The following is a 19,652-nucleotide window of genomic DNA, read 5'->3' on the forward strand; positions in this document are numbered from 1 at the left end:
CCGGCGCTCGCCGCTCCCGTCCCTGCCGGGCACGGAGGTGCCAACGGCTGCCGCCATCACCTCTGATCCGGCGCCGGCGGCACCCGAGCGGCGTCAGCTGCGCGGAGACACCGCTGGGAGGGGGACCCGGCCTTTGTCCCCAACCCCGCTGGGGACAAACCCAGCCGGGGGTCCCGGAGCTGAGCCCCCGAGCCCCAAAAACCAAACGACCCCAAAAGCGGCGGGGCTGAGCCACGGGGTTGTTATTTGGGGTTAAAGCGGGCACGCCGTGCTTTGCTGGGAGGGTTTGGGGGTTCTCCTGGGGGTTTGGGGGGGGGGGGGTCTTCCAGGGTTTTGGGGGTTCTTCTGGAGTTTTGCGGGGGTCTTCTGTGGTTTTTGGGGGTTTTCCAGCGGTTTTGTGGGGTCTCCAGCGGTTTTTGGGGGGTCTCCTTGGGTTTTGTGGGGTCTCCAGTGGTTTTTGGGGGGCTCTTCTGGGGTTTTTGGGGTTTTTCCAGCGGTTTTTGGGGGCTCTTCTGGGGTTTTTGCGGGTTCTCCAGTGGTTTTTGTGGGTTCTGCAGGGTTTTTAGGGGGTCTCCAGCTGTTTTTGGGGGTTCTGCAGGGGTTTTGTGAGGTCTCCAGCAGTTTTTGTGGTGTCTCCAGCGGTTTTTGGGGGTCTCCAGCGGTTTTTGGGGGGTCTCCTGGGGGGTTTTGGGGGGTCTCCAGCGGTTTTTGGAGGTTCTCCAGCGGTTTTTGGGGGGTGTCCTGGGGTTTTTTTGGGTTCTGCAGGGGGTTTCGTGGGGTCTCCAGCGGTTTTTGAGGGATATGCAGGGGTTTTTGGGGGGTCTCCTGGGGATTTTTGGGGTCTCCAGCGGTTTTTTGTGGGGTCTCCAGCAGTTTTTCTGGGGCCTCCAAGAATTTTTGTGGGTTCTTCAGGAGTTTTTTGAGTTCTCCTGGGATTTTTTGAGTTCTCAGGGGGTTTTATTGCGTTCTCCAGGAATTTTTATGCATTCCCCAGGGAGTTTTTGTGTGTCCTCCGTGGTGGGGTTTTTTTTCCTGGGCTTCTCCAGGTGTTTTTGTGGGTTCTCCGGGGATCTTCCCGGCCTTCTCCAGGAAGTTTTTGGGGTGTCTAGATGCAGGTCTCGCCGCCCTGCTGGAGGCCGCGCAGTTTGCGGGCCAGCGCCTGCTCCCTCCGGCCGTGCTGCCTCCGCAGCGCTCCCGCCTGCGCCTCCAGGCGCCGCAGCTGCTCCGCCTGCCTGCGCCGGGCCCCGCGGTGCGCCAGGGCCAGGGAGCTGCGGGGACACGGCGGGAGGCGGGGGGATCAGGGATCCGGGGATTTGGGGATTCAGAGATTCAAGGATTCGGGGATTCGGGGGTTTAGGGAGCTGCGGGGACACGGGGGGATGCGGGAGTTCAGGGATTCAGGGATTCGGGGATTCAGAGATTCAAAGATTCGGGGATTCGGGGGTTTAGGGAGCTGCGGGGACACGGCGGGATGCGGGGGTTCAGGGATCATGGGATTCGGGGAGTCGGGGATTCAGGGATTCAGGGGTTTAGGGAGTCGGGGATTTAGGGAGTCGGGGATTCAGGGATCATGGGATTTAAGGAGCTGCGGGGACACGGGGGGATGCGGGGGTTCAGGGATCATGGGATTCAGGGATCATGGGATTCGGGGATTCAGGGATTCAGGGATTTAGGGAGTCGGGGATTCAGGGATTCAGGGATTCGGGGGTTTAGGGAGCTGCAGGGGACACGGGGGGATGCGGGAGTTCAGGGATCATGGGATTCAGGGATTCGGGGATTTAGGGAGTCGGGGATTCAGGGATTCAGGGATTCGGGGGTTTAGGGAGCTGCAGGGGACACGGGGGGATGCGGGAGTTCAGGGATCATGGGATTCAGGGATTCGGGGATTTAGGGAGTCGGGGATTCAGGGATTCAGGGATTCGGGGGTTTAGGGAGCTGCAGGGGACACGGGGGGATGCGGGAGTTCAGGGATCATGGGATTCAGGGGGTCCGGGATTCGGGGAGTCGGGGATTCAGGGATTTAGGGAGTCGGGGATTTAGGGATTCGGGGGTTTAGGGAGCTGCGGGGACACGGGGGGATGCGGGGGTTCAGGGGTCATGGGATTCGGGGATCATAGGATTCGGGGAGTCGGGGATTTAGGGATTCGGGGGGTCGGGGATTCAGGGGTTTAGGGAGTCGGGGATTTAGGGAGTCGGGGGTTCAGGGATTTAGGGATTCAGGGATTCAGGGAGCTGCGGGGGACACGGCGGGGATGCGGGGGATCAGGGATCATGGGATTCAGGGATTTAGGGAGTCGGGGAGTCGGGGATTTAGGGGTTTAGGGAGCTGCGGGGGACACGGCGGGATGCGGGGGTTCAGGGGTCATGGGATTCGGGGATTTAGGGAGTCGGGGATTCAGGGATCATGGGGTTCAGGGATTTAGGGATTCAGGGGTCTAGGGATTCAGGGATCATGGGATTCAAGGATTTAGGGATCTGGGGAGTCGGGGGATCCAGGGGTTCAGGGATCATGGGATTCAGGGAGTCGGGGATTAAGGGAGCTGTGGGGGACACAAGGATTCAGGGATCATGGGATTCAGGGAGTCGGGGATTTAGGGATTCAGGGATTCAGGGAGTCGGGGATTTAGGGATTCAGGGGTTTAGGGAGCTGCGGGGGACACGGGGATTCGGGGATTCAGGGAGTCGGGGGATTCAGGGATTTAGGGAGTCGGGGGACCCGGGGGAGCCAGGGATTCAGGGATCTGGGGAGTCGGGGGATTCAGGAATTCAGGGATTTAGGGAGCCGGGGGAGCCGGGGGTTCAGGGATTTAAGGATTTAGGGAGTCGGGGGATTCAGGGATCTAGGAATTTGGGGATTTAGGGAGTCAGGGGATGGAGGGGAGTCAGGGGACTGAGGAGACCCAGAGCATCCGGGTGACACACGGGACATCGGATCTGCAGGGGACCCAGCGCACTCAGGGGACCCAGAGCACCCAGGGGACACAGGGGACACAGGGGACCCACAGCACCCAGGGGATCCAGGGGACCCAGAGCACCCAGGGGACACAGGGGACACAGGGAATGTGGGATATCCAAAGGATCCAGGGCACCCACACGATCCAAGGGACCCAGAGCACCCAGGGGACCCAGGGGACCCAGAGCACCCAGGGGATCCAGAGCACCCAGGGGATCCAGAGCACCCAGGGGATCCAGAGGACCCAGAGCACCCAGGGGACACAGGGGACCCAGGGGACCCAGAGCACCCAGAGCACCCAGGGGACCCAGGGAATGTGGGATATCCGAGGGATCCAGGGCACCCACACGATCCAAGGGACCCAGAGCACCCAGGGGACCCAGAGCACCCAGGGGACCCAGGGGATCCAGGGGATCCAGGGGATCCAGGGGACCCAGAGCACCCAGGGGACCCAGAGCACCCAGGGGATCCAGGGGATCCAGGGGATCCAGGGGACCCAGAGCACCCAGGGGACCCAGAGCACCCAGGGGACACAGGGGACACAGGGAATGTGGGATATCCAAAGGATCCAGGGCACCCACACGATCCAAGGGACCCAGAGCACCCAGGGGACCCAGGGGACCCAGAGCACCCAGGGGATCCAGAGGACCCAGAGCACCCAGGGGACACAGGGGACCCAGGGGACCCAGAGCACCCAGGGGATCCAGGGGACCCAGGGGATCCAGAGGACCCAGAGCACCCAGGGGACACAGGGGACCCAGGGGACCCAGAGCACCCAGGGGATCCAGGGGACCCAGAGCACCCAGAGCACCCAGGGGACCCAGGGAATGTGGGATATCCGAGGGATCCAGGGCACCCACACGATCCAAGGGACCCAGAGCACCCAGGGGACCCAGAGCACCCAGGGGACCCAGGGGATCCAGGGGATCCAGGGGACCCAGAGCACCCAGGGGATCCAGGGGACCCAGGGGACCCAGGGAATGTGGGATATCCGAGGGATCCAGGGCACCCACCCGATCCAAGGGACCCAGGGCACAGAGGGCACAGGATATCCATGGGATCCAAGGGACACGGGGCACCCATGGCACCCAAGGGGACCCAGGGGACCCCGCCGCCCACCCCGCGGGCCCCCCGTGCCCACCGGTGCGCCTGGCAGAGCTCCGCGGCGGCCGCGCCGCTCTGCGCCTGCTGGGCCCGGCTGGCAGCGCTGCCCCGCTCCAGGGCCAGCGCCAGATCCTGCGCCCGGCGCCGCAGCTGCTCCGTCCTGGCCACAGCGGGCCACCGGGGCCACCGCGGGTCACCGGGGCCACCGCGGGTCACCAGGGCCACTGCGGGCCACCGGGGCCACCGCGGGCCACCGGGGCCACCGCGGGCCACCGGGGCCACCGCGGGTCACCAGGGCCACCGCGGGCCACCGGGGCCACCGCGGGCCACCGGGACCACCGCGGGCCACCACCGTGCCATGCCCGGCCCCGCACCATTCCCGGCCCCACACCATTCCCAATCCCAGAGAATTCCCAATCCCGCACCATTCCCAGCCCCACACCGTTCCCAATCCCAGAGAATTTCCGACCCCACACCATTCCCAATCCCACATCATTCCCGATCCCAGAGAATTCCCAATCCCACACCATTCCCAACCCCACACCATTCCCAATCCCAGAGAATTCCCAGTCCCACACCATTACCATCCCCACACCATTACCATCCCCACACCATTCCCAACCCCACACCATTCCCAATCCCAGAAAATTCCCAACCCCACACCATTCCCAATCCCACACCATTCCAGTCCCACAGAATTCCCAACCCCACACCATTCCCAATCCCAGAGAATTCCCAACCCCACACCATTACCATCCCCACACCATTCCCAACCCCACACCATTCCCAATCCCACACCATTCCCGATCCCACACCATTCCCGATCCCACAGAACTCCCAATCCCACACCATTCCCGATCCCACACCATTCCCAACCCCACACCATTCCCGATCCCACACCATTCCCAGCCCCACAGAATTCCCAGCCCCACACCATTCCCAATCCCACACCATTCCAGTCCCACAGAATTCCCAACCCCACAGAATTCCCAATCCCACACCATTCCCAGCCCCACACCATTCCCAACCCCACACCATTCCCAATCCCACACCATTCCCAACCCCACAGAATTCCCAATCCCACACCATTCCCGATCCCACACCATTCCCAACCCCACAGAATTCCCAATCCCACACCATTCCCGATCCCACACCATTCCCAGCCCCACAGAATTCCCAATCCCACAGAATTCCCAGCCCCACAGAACTCCCAATCCCACACCATTCCCAGCCCCACAGAATTCCCAATCCCACAGAATTCCCAGCCCCACAGAATTCCCAACCCCACACCATTCCCAGCCCTCACCTGGCCCGGATCCGGAGCAGCTCCTCCCTGGTTCTCTCCACATCCGGAGGGTTCCGTGGAGCCATCGCTGCCCCCCCGGCCGATCTGGGCACCCCACAGAGATTTTGGGGGTGTCTCCCACCCCTCGGGAACCCCCAAATCCCGGGGAATGTCCCATGGGAGCCATCCCTACCTCCTCGGAGCTGCTGGAGCTGCTGGAGCTGCTGGAGGGCTCATCCCGATCCCGATCCCGATCCCGCTCCCGCTGCCGGTGCTGGAGCACCAGGCGCAGGGCGGCTTCCTGGGGTCCCTGCGCGGCCACCAGCAGGTCCAGGGCCCGCTTCTCCCACTGCGCCAACTGCAGCCGCGTCCGCAGCTCGGCCAGAGCCTCCTGGGCACCGCGGGGGCATCACCGTGGGCCGGGGAAACTGAGGCACGGCCGGGGGGAGCCAGGGGGGAGCCAGGAGGGATCCAGGGGGGAGCCAGGGAGGGATTCAGGGAGGGAGCCAGGGGGGAGCCAGGGAGGGATTCAGGGAGGGAGCCAGGGGGGAGCCAGGGAGGGATTCAGGGAGGGAGCCAGGGGGGAGCCAGGAGGGATCCAGGAGGGAGCCAGGGAGGGAGCCAGGGAGGGATTCAGGGGGGGAGCCAGGAGGGAGCCAGGGAGGGATCCAGGGAGGAGCCAGGGAGGGAGCCAGGGAGGGATTCAGGGGGGGAGCCAGGAGGGAGCCAGGGAGGGATCCAGGGGGGAGCCAGGGAGGGATTCAGGGAGGGAGCCAGGGGGGAGCCAGGAGGGATCCAGGGGGGAGCCAGGGAGGGAGCCAGGGAGGGATTCAGGGGGGGAGCCAGGAGGGAGCCAGGGAGGGATCCAGGGGGGAGCCAGGGAGGGAGCCAGGGAGGGATTCAGGGGGGGAGCCAGGAGGGAGCCAGGGAGGGATCCAGGGGGGAGCCAGGGAGGGAGCCAGGGAGGGAGCCAGGGGGGAGCCAGGAGGGATCCAGGAGGGAGCCAGGGAGGGAGCCAGGGAGGGATTCAGGGGGGGAGCCAGGAGGGAGCCAGGGAGGGATCCAGGGGGGAGCCAGGGAGGGATTCAGGGAGGGAGCCAGGGGGGAGCCAGGAGGGATCCAGGGGGGAGCCAGGGAGGGAGCCAGGGAGGGATCCAGGAGGGATCCAGGGAGGGAGCCAGGAGGGAGCCAGGGAGGGATCCAGGGGGGAGCCAGGGAGGGATTCAGGGGGGAGCCAGGGGGGAGCCAGGAGGGATCCAGGGAGGGATTCAGGGGGGAGCCAGGGAGGGATTCAGGGAGGGATTCAGGGAGGGATTCAGGAGGGAGCCAGGGGGGAGCCAGGAGGGATCCAGGAGGGAGCCAGGGAGGGATTCAGGGAGGGATTCAGGGAGGGAGCCAGGGGGGAGCCAGGAGGGATCCAGGAGGGAGCCAGGGAGGGATTCAGGGAGGGATTCAGGGAGGGATTCAGGAGGGAGCCAGGGGGGAGCCAGGGAGGGATTCAGGAGGGATCCAGGGGGGAGCCAGGGAGGGATTCAGGGGGGAGCCAGGGAGGGATTCAGGGGGGGATCCAGGGAGGGATCCAGGGAGGGATTCAGGGAGGGATTCAGGGAGGGATTCAGGGGGGATTCAGGGAAGGACGCAGGGAGGGATCAAAGGAAGGATCCAGGGAAGGACCATGGGAAGGACCCAGGGCGGGATCCAGGGAGGGATCCAGGGAAGGACCCAGGGAGGGATCCAAGGAAGGATCCAGGGAAGGATCCAGGGAACAACCCAGGGCGGGATCCAGGGAGGGATCCAGGGAAGGACCCAGGGAGGGATCCAAGGAAGGATCCAGGGAAGGATCCAGGGAAGGACCCAGGGAGGGATCCAGGGAGGGATCCAGGGAAGGACCCAGGGCGGGATCCAGGGAAGGATCCAGGGAAGGACCCAGGGAGGGATCCAAGGAAGGATCCAGGGAAGGATCCAGGGAAGGACCCAGGGAGGGATCCAGGGAGGGATCCAGGGAGGGATCCAGGGAAGGATCCAGGGAAGGACCCAGGGCGGGATCCAGAGCAGGATCCAGGGAAGGATCCAGGGAAGGATCCAGGGAAGGACCCAGGGCGGGATCCAGGGAGGGATCCAGGGAAGGACCCAGGGAGGGATCCAGAGCAGGATCCAAGGAAGGACCCAGGGAAGGACCCAGGGCGGGATTCAGGGCGGGATTCAGGGCGGGATCCAGGGCAGGATCCAGGGAAGGATCCGGGGAGCGGCCCAGGGCAGGATCCAGGGCAGGACCCAGGGCGGGATCCGGGGCAGGACCCAGGGCGGGATCCAGGGCAGGATCCAGGGCGGGATCCCAATCCCACCTTGAGCACCACCAGCTCCCGCAGCAGCTCCGCCTTCTCGGGCCGCCTCCAGCCGGGCAGCAGCAGCGCCCGCGCGTCCCGCAGCGCCCGCTCCGCCCGAGCTCGGGGGTCCCGACCCCGGGGGGGCCCGGCGGGTTCGGGGGTGTCCAGCAGGGACCCCTCCACCACCGCCTGCTCGGCGCGGAGCCGCCGGATGTGTTCCCGCAGCGCTCCCTCCTCCATGCCCCGGCAGCTGCGGGGTGGGCACGGGGCGCGGTGGGCACGGGGGTACCCCGGGGGTGGCTCAGGGAGGGGACCCAGCGAGCCCCGGTACCTGTGTGCGCTGTCCGCGCTGTCCCCCCGCTTGTCCGGCTCCGGTGGCTCCGGTGTGGCGGGGCCGGGTCCCGGTGCGTGGCCCGGGCTCGGCTCCGTCGCTGTTCCTGGGCACGGGGCGGGCACGGTGCGGGGGTGTCCCCCTGCCCAGCGGTGGCCGCAGGGGCCGTGCGGGGCATTGGGGTCTCCACGCCCTCCCTGCATCCCCCCCCCGCATTCCCCAGTATCCCCCAGTGCCCTCCCAGCATCCTCCCCAGCACTCCCAGTATCCCCCAGTCCCCCCCCAGTCCCGCCGTGCCCCTCCCCCAGTGTCACTCACCCCCACGGGTGCCGTCCTCCTCCGGTGTCCCCTTTGCCCGCACCAGCTCCAGGAGGGCGGCGTAGGCCCCCCCGCAGCGCTCGCTGGGGGACGGGGGGCTCAGGGGGGACTGTCCCCATCTCTGTCCCCATCCCTGTCCCCGTCTCTGTCCCCATCTCTGTCCCCATCCCTGTCCCCATTCCTGTCCCGAGGGGCTCAGGGGGGACTGTCCCCATCTCTGTCCCCATCCCTGTCCCCATTCCTGTCCCGAGGGGCTCAGGGGGGACTGTCCCCATCTCTGTCCCCATCCCTGTCCCCGTCTCTGTCCCCATCCCTGTCCCCATCCTTGTCCCCATCCCTGTCCCCATCCCTGTCCCCATTCCTGTCCCGAGGGGCTCAGGGGGGACTGTCCCCATCTCTGTCCCCATCCCTGTCCCCATTCCTATCCCGAGGGGCTCAGGGGGGACTGTCCCCATCCCTGTCCCCATCCTGTCCCCATCCTGTCCCCATCCCAAGGGTCTCAGGGAGACTGTCCCCATCCTTGTCTCCATCCCCTCCCTGTCCCCTCCCCGTCCCCATCCCCTCCTTGTCCCTGTCCTCTCCCTGTCCCATCCCCTCCCCGTCCCCTCCCTGTCCCCTTCATGTCGCCATCCCGATCCGTCCCATCCCCGTCCCCATCCCCTCCCTGTCCCACACCTGTCCCCATCCCCACCCCATCCCCATCCCATTCCTGTCCCCATCCCCTCCCTGGTCCCATCCCCTCCCTGTCCCCATCTCTGTCCCCTCCCTGTCCCCATCCCTGCCCCCATCCCCTCCCTGTCCCCATCCCTGCCCCCATCCCCTCCCTGTCCCCATCCCTGCCCCCATCCTCATCCTCTCCCTGTTCCCATCCCATCCCTGTCCCCTCCCTGTCCCCACCTGTCCCCTTCCTGTCGCCATCCCGATCCGTCCCATCCCTGTCCCCATCCCATCCCCATCCCCTCCCTGTCCCCATCCCCTCCGTGCCCCATCCCCTCCCCATCCCCTCCCTCTCCCCATCCCTGTCCTCATCCTCTCCCCATCCCCTCCCTGTGCCCTCCCTGTCCCATCCCATCCCATCCCCTCCCTGTGCCCTCCCCATCCCCTCCCCTCCCCATCCCCGTCCCCATCCCCATCCCCTCCCTGTCCCCTCCCCATCCCCATCCCCATCCCCTCCCCCATCCCCATCCCCATCCCCATCCCCATCCCCATCCCCATCCCCATCCCCATCCCCTCCCCATCCCCTCCCCATCCCCATCCCCTCCCTGTCCCATCCTCTCCCCATCCCCTCCCCATCCCCATCCCCTCCCCATCCCCATCCCCGTCCCCTCCCGGTCCCACCTGCAGCGCAGCGCCAGGCGCAGGGCGGTGCAGCGGGACTCGCGCTGTCCCAGCTCCATGCTCAGCCGCTCCGCCTCGCCCTTGCACTCGCCGAACGCGGCCGCCAGCTCCCGGTTCTGCTCCTGCAGCCGCGCCAGGCACCTGCGGCCCGCCCAACCCCGCCGTCACCGCCGCCGTGCCTCAGTTTCCCCACCGGAGAGGGCACGGGGGGTGTGGGGGGGACTCACCCCTCCAGCTGCTGCACCCGCTCCTCCTGCTCCCGGCTGCCTCCCGCCGAGGCTTGTGGGGACAGCGCGGTGTGGGGCTGGGTCCCGAGCGGTTGGACATCGAGGGGCTGCATCCCGTGGGGTTTTATCCCGTGGGGCTGCGTCCCGTGGGGTTCAGAGCCGTGAGGCTGCATCCCGTGGGGTTTTATCCCGAGGGGCTGCATCCCGTGGGATTTTATCCCTTGGGGCTGCATTCCGTGGGGTTTTATCCCGTGGGGTTTTATCCCGTGGGGCTGCATCCCGTGGGGTTTTATCCCGTGGGGTTTTATCCCTTGGGGTTTTATCCCGTGGGGTTTTATCCCTTGGGGCTGCATTCCGTGGGGTTTTATCCCGTGGGGCTACGTCCCGTGGGGTTTTATCCCGTGGGGTTTTATCCCGTGGGATTTTATCCCTTGGGGCTGCATTCCGTGGGGTTTTATCCCGTGGGGCTGCATTCCGTGGGGTTTTATCCCGTGGGGCTACGTCCCGTGGGGTTTTATCCCGTGGGGTTTTATCCCGTGGGGCCGAGCATCGTCGTCCCCGCGGGTCACATCCTGCAGAGGGCACACCCAGAGCCCCGTGCCAGGGCAGGATCCCCCAAAAACCCCCGTGCCCCAGCCCCGCACTCACCCGGTGCCCCGAGGGGCTGCTGAGCCCGGGGGTGCCACCGATCCCGGGGCTGTCACGGATCCCGGGGGTGTCACGGATCCCGGGGGTGTCACGGATCCCGGGGGTGTCACCGATGCCGGGGGTGTCACCGATGCCGGGGGTGCCACCGATCCCGGGGGTGCCACCGACCCCGGGGATGTCACCGATGCCGGGGGTGCCACCGATGCCGGGGGTGTCACCGCCAGACTCCCCCGGCTCCTCCAGCCTGGCCAGAGCCTCCCGCAGGTCCCGCACCTGAACCGGACACCGCGTTCAGCACCGGGGCCGCTCTGCTGGCACCCCGGAGGTGGCACCCGGTGTCCCCCTCCCTCACCCACCTTGCCCTGCAGGCGGTCCCGGTCGCCCCGCAGCGCTCGCAGCGCGGCCGTGGCCTGGCCCAGCTCCTCGTCCCGGTGCCCCAGGGCCGCCCGCAGGCTCGCGTTCCTCGCCGCCTCTGTCGCCACCTCCGCCGGTAGCCCCTGACCCGCCGCCACCTCCGGCCACCACCGGCGGGCCCAGCCCGGTGTCCGGCTCAGCTCGTCCAGGCTCTGGGAATAGCAGGCTGGTCGGGCAGTGCCCATCTGCTCGCTGTGGGCACTGCGGGGGTGGTTTTGGGGTCACAGCCACACCGGGAGCCCCCCGGTTTTGGGGTCATAGCCATGCTGGGAGTCCCCGGGTTTTGGGGTCACAGCCGTGCCAGGATCGCCCCGGTTTTGGGGTCACAGCCGTGCCAGGATCACTCCCCGGTTTTGGGGTCACAGCCGTGCCAGGATCGCCGGGTTTTGGGGTCACAGCCACAGCGGGATCACCCGGTTTTGGAGTCACAGCCATGCTGGGATCGCCCCCCAGTTTTGGGGTCACAGCCACACCAGAGGTCCCCGGGTTCTGGGGTCACAGCCACACCGGGAGTCCCCGGGTTTTGGGGTCACAGCCATGCCAGGATCGCCCCCCAGTTTTGGGGTCACAGCCACACTGGGAGTCCCCGGTTTTGGGGTCACAACCATGTCGGGATCGCCCCTGAACCCCCCAGTTTTGGGGTCACAACCACACCGGGAGTCCCCCGGTTTTGGGGTCACAGCCATGCCAGGATCGCCCCCCAGTTTTGGGGTCACAACCACACCGGGAGCCCCCCAGTTTTGGGGTCACAGCCATGCCAGGATCGCCCCCCAGTTTTGGGGTCACAACCACACCGGGAGCCCCCCAGTTTTGGGGTCACAGCCATGCCAGGATCGCCCCCCAGTTTTGGGGTCACAACCACACCGGGAGTCCCCCGGTTTGGGGGTCACAACCACACCGGGAGTCCCCGGGTTTTGGGGTCACAGCCACGCCAGGATCGCCCCCCAGTTTTGGGGTCACAACCACACCGGGAGCCCCCCAGTTTTGGGGTCACAGCCATGCCAGGATCGCCCCCCAATTTTGGGGTCACAACCACACCGGGACCCCCTGAGCCCCTCCAGGCTCACCTTGACCACTCGGTGCCAAGCCTCGCCGGGCAGTGGCCACGCTGCCGGCGGCTGCCGGTGCCGGGAGAACACGGCGCGTTCCAGGGAGCTCACGGCGTGCTGGAGGTCCTCGAAGAGATCCGGGCTGCGCTCTGGGGACAGGGCCAGGGCCGGGATCCGCGCTGGCACAGCACGGAACGGCACCCGCGGGCCGGCGGCACGGGCGGAACGCAGCGCTCACCGTCCTGCCCGGTGCCACCGCGGTGTCGCGGGGCTGAGCTGGCAGCGGGGACAGCGGGGACCGCGGCGGTGGCCTGGCAGCCGTGCTCGTGGTCGCTGTGGGGTGACGAAGGGCGGAGTGAGGGGGTGGCACCGTCGCGGTGTCCCCGCGGTGTCGCCGGGGGCGGTGCCGGTGCCGGTACCTGGCGGGGCGGTGCTGTGGCCGCTGTTGTGGCCGGGTCACCGCGGCTAGTAGCCCCAGCTTGTAGCGCAGGATGTGCTCGCCGTCACCTGCCACGTCCTCGTCATCATCATCCTCATCATCATCCTCATCCCTCTCCTCCTCCCATGGGGACCGGGGCGCGGTGTCCGTGCCCTGGCCAGCAGCGGGGTCACAGCGGGTGGCACCCGCCGGGCTTTCCTGGGATAAGGATGAGCTCTGGCCACCAGCCCGCTCGGCCACGGCCTCATCCCGCTGTCCAGACCGGGAATTCCAGCCGGGAGCCCAGCGCGAGGAGCCCCACGGCCATCAGGGTGGGGTCAGCCCTGCGGTGCCCGCTCACCTTCTCCATGCCGGGATGGTCCTGCCTGGAATTCCCTGTGCCCGCCCGGCTCTCGGCACGTCCCGGTGCCACTCGGAGGGTCCCAAGAGGTGCCGGTGCCACTCGGAGGGTACTGGCACGTCCCAGTTCCTCGCTGGGGGTTCCAACACGTCCTGGCTCCACACAAAAAGTCCCAGGACGTCCCAGTTCCACAGCGAAGGTCCTGGTACCTCCTGGTTCCAAACCGGGAGTCCCAGTATGTCCCAGTTGCGCGCCGGGGTTCCAGCAGGTCCTGGTTCCACCCTGGTGTCCGGGCAAGTCCCAGTTCCACACCGAAGGTCCCGCTCTATCCCAGTTCCCCCCCGGGATCCCAGCAGGTCCCAGTTCCACACAGTCGGACCCATTCCATCCCAGTCCCACACCGAGAGTCCCGGCGCAGCCCAGTTCCATCCCCGGAGTTCCTGTTGTATCCCAGTTCCACCCTGGGGTTCCTGTTCTATCCCAGTTCCATCCACGGGTTCCCGTTCTATCCCAGTTCCGTCCCCGGGTTCCTGTTCTATCCCAGTTCCGTCCCCGGGTTCCTGTTCTATCCCAGTTCCATCCACGGGTTCCTGTTGTATCCCAGTTCCGTCCCCGGGTTCCTGTTCTATCCCAGTTCTGTCCCCGGGGTTCCTGTTCTATCCCAGTTCAATCCCCGGGTTCCTGTTCTATCCCAGTTCCGTCCCCGGGGTTCCTGTTCTATCCCAGTTCTGTCCCCGGGGTTCCTGTTCTATCCCAGTTCTATCCCAGTTCCGTCCCCGGGTTCCTGTTCTATCCCAGTTCCGTCCCCGGGTTCCTGTTCTATCCCAGTTCTGTCCCCGGGGTTCCTGTTCTATCCCAGTTCTGTCCCTGGAGTTCCCATTCTATCCCAGTTCCATCCCCGGGGTTCCTGTTCTATCCCAGTTCCGTCCCCGGGTTCCTGTTCTATCCCAGTTCCATCCCCGGGGTTCCTGTTCTATCCCAGTTCAATCCCCGGGTTCCTGTTCTATCCCAGTTCCGTCCCCGGGTTCCTGTTCTATCCCAGTTCCGTCCCCGGGGTTCCTGTTCTATCCCAGTTCTATCCCAGTTCCGTCCCCGGGGTTCCTGTTCTATCCCAGTTCCGTCCCCGGGGTTCCTGTTCTATCCCAGTTCCATCCCCGGGGTTCCCATTCTATCCCAGTTCAATCCCCGGGTTCCTGTTCTATCCCAGTTCCACCCTGGAGTTCCCATTCTATCCCAGTTCAATCCCCGGGTTCCTGTTCTATCCCAGTTCCGTCCCTGGAGTTCCCATTCTATCCCAGTTCCGTCCCCGGGGTTCCTGTTCTATCCAGTTTCATCCCCGGGTTCCTGTTCTATCCCAGTTCCACCCTGGAGTTCCCATTCTATCCCAGTTCAATCCCCGGGTTCCTGTTCTATCCCAGTTCCACCCTGGAGTTCCCATTCTATCCCAGTTCCATCCCCGGTTCCCGTTCTATCCCAGTTCTATCCCAGTTCCATCCCCGGGTTCCTGTTCTATCCCAGTTCCACCCTGGAGTTCCCATTCTATCCCAGTTCCATCCCCAGGTTCCTGTTCTATCCCAGTTCCATCCCCAGGTTCCTGTTCTATCCCAGTTCAATCCCCGGGTTCCTGTTCTATCCCAGTTCCGTCCCCGGGGTTCCTGTTCTATCCCAGTTCCATCCCCGGGGTTCCTGTTCTATCCCAGTTCCGTCCCTGGAGTTCCCATTCTATCCCAGTTCAATCCCCGGGTTCCTGTTCTATCCCAGTTCCGTCCCCGGGGTTCCTGTTCTATCCCAGTTCTATCCCAGTTCCATCCCCGGGGTTCCCATTCTATCCCAGTTCCATCCCCGGGTTCCTGTTCTATCCCAGTTCCACCCTGGAGTTCCCATTCTATCCCAGTTCAATCCCCGGGTTCCTGTTCTATCCCAGTTCCACCCTGGAGTTCCCATTCTATCCCAGTTCCATCCCCGGGTTCCCGTTCTATCCCAGTTCTATCCCAGTTCCATCCCCGGGTTCCTGTTCTATCCCAGTTCCACCCTGGAGTTCCCATTCTATCCCAGTTCCATCCCCGGGTTCCTGTTCTATCCCAGTCCCTCCCCGGGGTTCTTCTATCCCAGTTCCACCCCCGGCTCCCAGCAGCTCCCAGTTCCACCCCGAGGTTCCCATTCTACCCAATCCCACCCCTGGGCTCCCAGCCCATCCCAGTTCCACCCTGGGGTTCCAGCAGCTCCCAGTTCCACCCGAGGGTCCCGTTCTACCTCAATCCCACCCTGGGGTTCTCATTCTACCCCATTCCCACCCCCGGGCTCCCAGCCCGCCCCGGTTCCACGCTGGGGTTCCAGCAGCTCCCAGTCCCACCCCAAGGGTCCCATTCTACCCCAATCCCACCCGAGGGCCCCGTTCTACCCCAGTCCCATCCCCGGGCTCCCAGCAGCTCCAGTCCCACCCTGGGGTTCCCGTTCTACCCCAATCCCACCTCTAGGATCCCGTTCTACCCAATCCCACCCTGGGGTTCCCGTTCTACCCCATTCCCATCCCTATGGTCCCATTCTACCCCATTCCCACCCCCGGGCTCCCAGCAGCTCCCAGTCCCCACCCCAAGGGCCCCATTCTACCCCAATCCCACCCTGGGGTTCCCGTTCTACCCCAGTCCCACCCCCGGTTCCCGTTCTACCCCAATCCCACCCCTGGGCTCCCAGCCTGCCCCAGTTCCACGCTGGGGTTCCAGCAGCTCCCAGTCCCACCTCTAGGATCCCGTTCTACCCCAATCCCACCCTGGGGTTCCCGTTCTATCCCAATCCCACCCCGAGGCTCCCAGCCCGTCCCGGTTCCACGCTGGGGTTCCAGCAGCTCCCGGTTCCACCCCGAGGGTCCCGTTCTACCCCAATCCCACCCCGAGGGCCCCGTTCTACCCCAGTCCCATCCCCGGGCTCCCAGCAGCTCCCAGTCCCACCTCTAGGATCCCGTTCTACCCCAATCCCACCCTGGGGTTCCCGTTCTACCCCAATCCCACCCTGGGGTTCCCGTTCTATCCCAATCCCACCCCGAGGCTCCCAGCCCGTCCCGGTTCCACCCTGGGGTTCCAGCAGCTCCCAGTCCCACCCCGAGGCTCCCGTTCTATCCCAGTTCCATCCCCAGGATCCCATTCCACACTGAGGGTCCATTCTACCCCAATCCCACCCCCGGTTCCCGTTCTACCCCATTCCCACCCCCGGGTTCCAGACCGCCCCGGTTCCACGCTGGGGTTCCAGCAGCTCCCAGTTCCACCCCGAGGGTCCCGTTCTACCCCAATCCCACCCTGGGGTTCCCATTCTACCCCAATCCCACTCCCGGGCTCCCAGCCCGTCCCGGTTCCACGCTGGGGTTCCAGCAGCTCCCAGTCCCACCCCAAGGGCCCCGTTCTACCCCAATCCCACCCCAAGGGCCCCGTTCTACCCCAATCCCACCCTGGGGTTCCCGTTCTATCCCGGTTCCCCCCCATGCTCCCAGCAGCTCCCAGTCCCACCCTGGGGTTCCCGTTCTACCCCAATCCCACCCCGGTTCCCGTTCTACCCCATTCCCATCCCTATGGTCCCATTCTACCCCATTCCCACCCCCGGGCTCCCAGCAGCTCCCAGTCCCACCCCAAGGGCCCCATTCTACCCCAATCCCACCCTGGGGTTCCCGTTCTACCCCATTCCCATCCCTATGGTCCCATTCTACCCCATTCCCACCCCCGGGCTCCCAGCAGCTCCCAGTCCCACCCCAAGGGCCCCATTCTACCCCAATCCCACCCTGGGGTTCCCGTTCTACCCCGGTTCCCCCCCGGGCTCCCAGCAGCTCCCAGTCCCACCCTGGGGTTCCCGTTCTACCCCAATCCCACCCCTGGGCTCCCAGCCTGCTCCAGTTCCACCCTGGGGTCCCAGCAGCTCCCAGTCCCACCCCAAGGGTCCCGTTCTACCCCAATCCCACCCTGGGGTTCCCGTTCTACCCCAGTCCCACCCCTGGGCTCCCAGCCTGCTCCAGTTCCACCCTGGGGTCCCAGCAGCTCCCAGTCCCACCCCAAGGGTCCCGTTCTACCCCAATCCCACCCCTGGGGTTCCCGTTCTACCCCAGTCCCACCCCCGGGCTCCCAGCCCGTCCCGGTTCCACGCTGGGGTTCCAGCAGCTCCCAGTTCCCACCCTGGGGTTCCCGTTCTACCCCAATCCCACCCTGGGGTTCCCGTTCTATCCCGGTTCCCCCCCGGGCTCCCAGCAGCTCCCAGTCCCATCCCAGGGGCCCCATTCTACCCCAATCCCACCCTGGGGTTCCCGTTCCACCCCGGTTCCCCCCCGGGCTCCCAGCAGCTCCCAGTCCCACCCTGGGGTTCCCGTTCTACCCCAATCCCCACCCTGGGCTCCCAGCCCGTCCCGGTTCCCTGACCAAGGCTCCGGCACCTTCCGGCACCTTCCGGCACGTTCCGCCTGCGGCCGCTGCCCTCGGCCTCTCCCGGCCTTGTTCCTGCCGAGATTTCCTCTTCCTTTAACTGTTGAGCTGCCCCGGCTCGGGGCCACCCAGAGGGGCCCTTTTGGGGTGCTCTGCCCCCCAAAAATCCCCCCCATAACCTCCCCAGACCCCCACGAGCCCCCCGCTCTCCCAGGAGGGAGGATGCTCCCAGCCCCAGCCCCCGGAGCATCCCCGGAACACTTTGGGGGTGCGCAGGGGAATTTGGGGGGGATTTGGGGTGGAGGGAGAGGGTTCAGGGGGGCTGGGAGGAGTGTGGGGTGCTCAGGGAGTGGTTTTGGGGTGCTGAGGGTGGATTTGGGGGTGCGGGGGTGGCGTGGGTGGGTGTTGGGGTGGAGCGGGAGGATTTGGGGTGTGGGAGGCGGTTCAGGGGGCGCACGTGGATATTTGGGGTGCAGCGGGGCTGCACATGGATATTTGGGGTGCAGGAGGCGGTTCAGGGGGTGCACACAGATATTTGGGGTGCACGTGGATATTTGGGGTGCTGGAGGCAGTTCAGGGGGGTGCAAACGAACATTTGGGGTGCACACGGATATTTGGGGTGCAGAGGGCGAGGCACAGGGATATTTGGGGTGCACACGAATATTCGGGGTGCAGGTGGATATTCGGGGTGCACCCGGATATTCGGGGTGCACACGGATATTTGGGGTGCACAGGGTGATGCACACGGATATTTGGGGTGCACACGGATATTTGGGGTGCAGGTGGATTTTTGGGGTGCAGAGGGTGATGCACACGGATATTCGGGGTGCACACGGATATTTGGGGTGCAGGTGGATTTTTGGGGTGCAGAGGGTGATGCACACGGATATTTGGGGTGCACACGGATATTTGGGGTGCAGAGGGCGATGCACAGGGATATTCGGGGTGCACACGGGTATTTGGGGTGCAGGTGGATATTCGGGGTGCACCCGGATATTTGGGGTGCCCGTGGATTTTGGGGGGTGCAGAGGGCGATGCCCACGGATATTTGGGGTGCACCCGGATATTTGGGGTGCACGTGGATATTTGGGGTGCACAGGGATATTCGGGGTGCACACGGATATTCGGGGTGCAGGTGGATTTTTGGGGTGCACAAGGTGATGACATGAATATTTGGGGTGCACACGGATTTTTGGGGTGCAGAGGGTGATGCACACGGATATTTGGGGTGTAGGTGGGTATTTGGGGTGCAGAGGGTGATGCAGACGGATATTTGGGGTGCAGGTGGATATTCGGGGTGCACCCGGATACTCGGGGTGCAGGTGGATTTTTGGGGTGCAGAGGGCGATGCACAGGGATATTTGGGGTGCACACGGACATTCGGGGTGCAGGTGGATATTCGGGGTGCACACGGATATTCGGGATGCACAGGGATATTTGGGGTGCACAGGGATATTTGGGGTGCAGGTGGATATTCGGGGTGCACCCGGATATTTGGGGTGCAGAGGGCGATGCACACGGATATTTGGGGTGCACGTGGATACTCGGGGTGCAGGTGGATTTTTGGGGTGCAGAGGGCGATGCACAGGGATATTTGGGGTGCACACGGATTTTTGGGGTGCAAGTGGATATTTGGGGGTGCACAGGGTGATGCAGACGGATATTTGGGGTGCAGAGGGCGATGCACACGGATATTCGGGGTGCACGTGGATATTTGGGGTGCACAAGGTGATGACATGAATATTTGGGGTGCACACGGATATTTGGGGTGCAGAGGGCGATGCAGGTGGATATTTGGGGTGCACACATATTTGGGGTGCACACGGGTATTTGGGGTGCAGGTGGATATTCGGGGTGCACCCGGATATTTGGGGTGCCCGTGGATTTTTGGGGTGCAGAGAGCGATGCCCACGGATATTCGGGGTGCACCCGGATATTTGGGGTGCACAGGGTGATGCACAGGGATATTCGGGGTGCACCCGGATATTTGGGGTGCAGGTGGATATTTGGGGTGCACAGGGCGATGCACGCGGATATTCGGGGTGCACAGGGATATTTGGGGTGCAGAGGGCGATGCAGGTGGATATTCGGGGTGCACAGGATATATGGGGTGCAGAGGGCGATGCACGCGGATATTCGGGGTGCACAGGGATATTTGGGGTGCAGGTGTGTATTTGGGGTGCAGAGGGTGATGCACACGGATATTTGGGGTGCACAGGGATATTTGGGGTGCAGGTGGATATTTGGGGTGCAGAGGGCGATGCCCACGGATATTCGGGGTGCACAGGGCGAGGCACACGGATATTCGGGGTGCACCCGGATATTTGGGGTGCAGAGGGCGATGCCCACGGATATTCGGGGTGCACCCGGATATCGGGGTGCAGGTGGATATTCGGGGTGCAGGAAGCAGCTGCTGAGGGGGGTACACACCATAGTCGGGGTCCGGCAGAGGCGCAGCGCGCTTTAGAGCAGCATTTAT

At 65.0% G+C, this 19,652-nt stretch overlaps 1 protein-coding gene across 8 annotated transcripts; it reads right to left on the reverse strand.

Annotated features, from left to right (window-relative positions):
* Positions 1-214: 214 nt before the first annotated feature.
* Positions 215-17,231, reverse strand: USHBP1 (USH1 protein network component harmonin binding protein 1). 8 transcript variants are annotated; one of them, XM_048288096.1, is made up of 16 exons: positions 17,185-17,231; positions 12,774-13,055; positions 12,414-12,631; positions 12,233-12,327; positions 12,013-12,143; positions 10,888-11,097; positions 10,532-10,804; positions 9,884-10,020; positions 9,657-9,797; positions 8,319-8,401; positions 8,001-8,106; positions 7,688-7,919; positions 5,536-5,733; positions 5,364-5,447; positions 4,095-4,217; positions 215-1,268 (listed from the first exon to the last, which is right to left on the reverse strand). In XM_048288096.1, exons 2-16 carry the CDS (start codon positions 12,780-12,782, stop codon positions 948-950), a joined length of 2,361 nt encoding a protein of 786 aa, XP_048144053.1. In that variant the 5' UTR covers positions 12,783-13,055; positions 17,185-17,231; the 3' UTR covers positions 215-947. The 8 variants fall into 8 exon arrangements, with proteins under 8 accessions (XP_048144053.1, XP_048144051.1, XP_048144052.1 ...); XM_048288094.1 differs by having other exon boundaries at positions 17,171-17,224; XM_048288095.1 differs by lacking the exon at positions 17,185-17,231 and adding an exon at positions 17,139-17,175.
* Between the last annotated feature and the right edge of the window lie 2,421 nt (positions 17,232-19,652).

The sequence above is a fragment of the Corvus hawaiiensis genome, chromosome 28, assembly GCF_020740725.1.
Source record: "Corvus hawaiiensis isolate bCorHaw1 chromosome 28, bCorHaw1.pri.cur, whole genome shotgun sequence".
Classification (NCBI taxonomy): domain Eukaryota; kingdom Metazoa; phylum Chordata; class Aves; order Passeriformes; family Corvidae; genus Corvus; species Corvus hawaiiensis.

Excerpts from the sequence above, each read along its gene's own strand:
- USHBP1 (XM_048288090.1), bottom strand. The coding sequence starts at position 13,202 with ATGGAACTGGGCTGCGCCGGGACTCTCGGTGTGGGACTGGGATGGAAT. Across the intron at positions 12,328-12,413 it reads CCACAGCACCGCCCCGCCAG|CGACCACGAGCACGGCTGCC; the intron begins GTACCGGCACCG and ends GTCACCCCACAG. Across the intron at positions 4,218-5,363 it reads CTGCTCCGGATCCGGGCCAG|GACGGAGCAGCTGCGGCGCC; the intron begins GTGAGGGCTGGG and ends CGCTGTGGCCAG.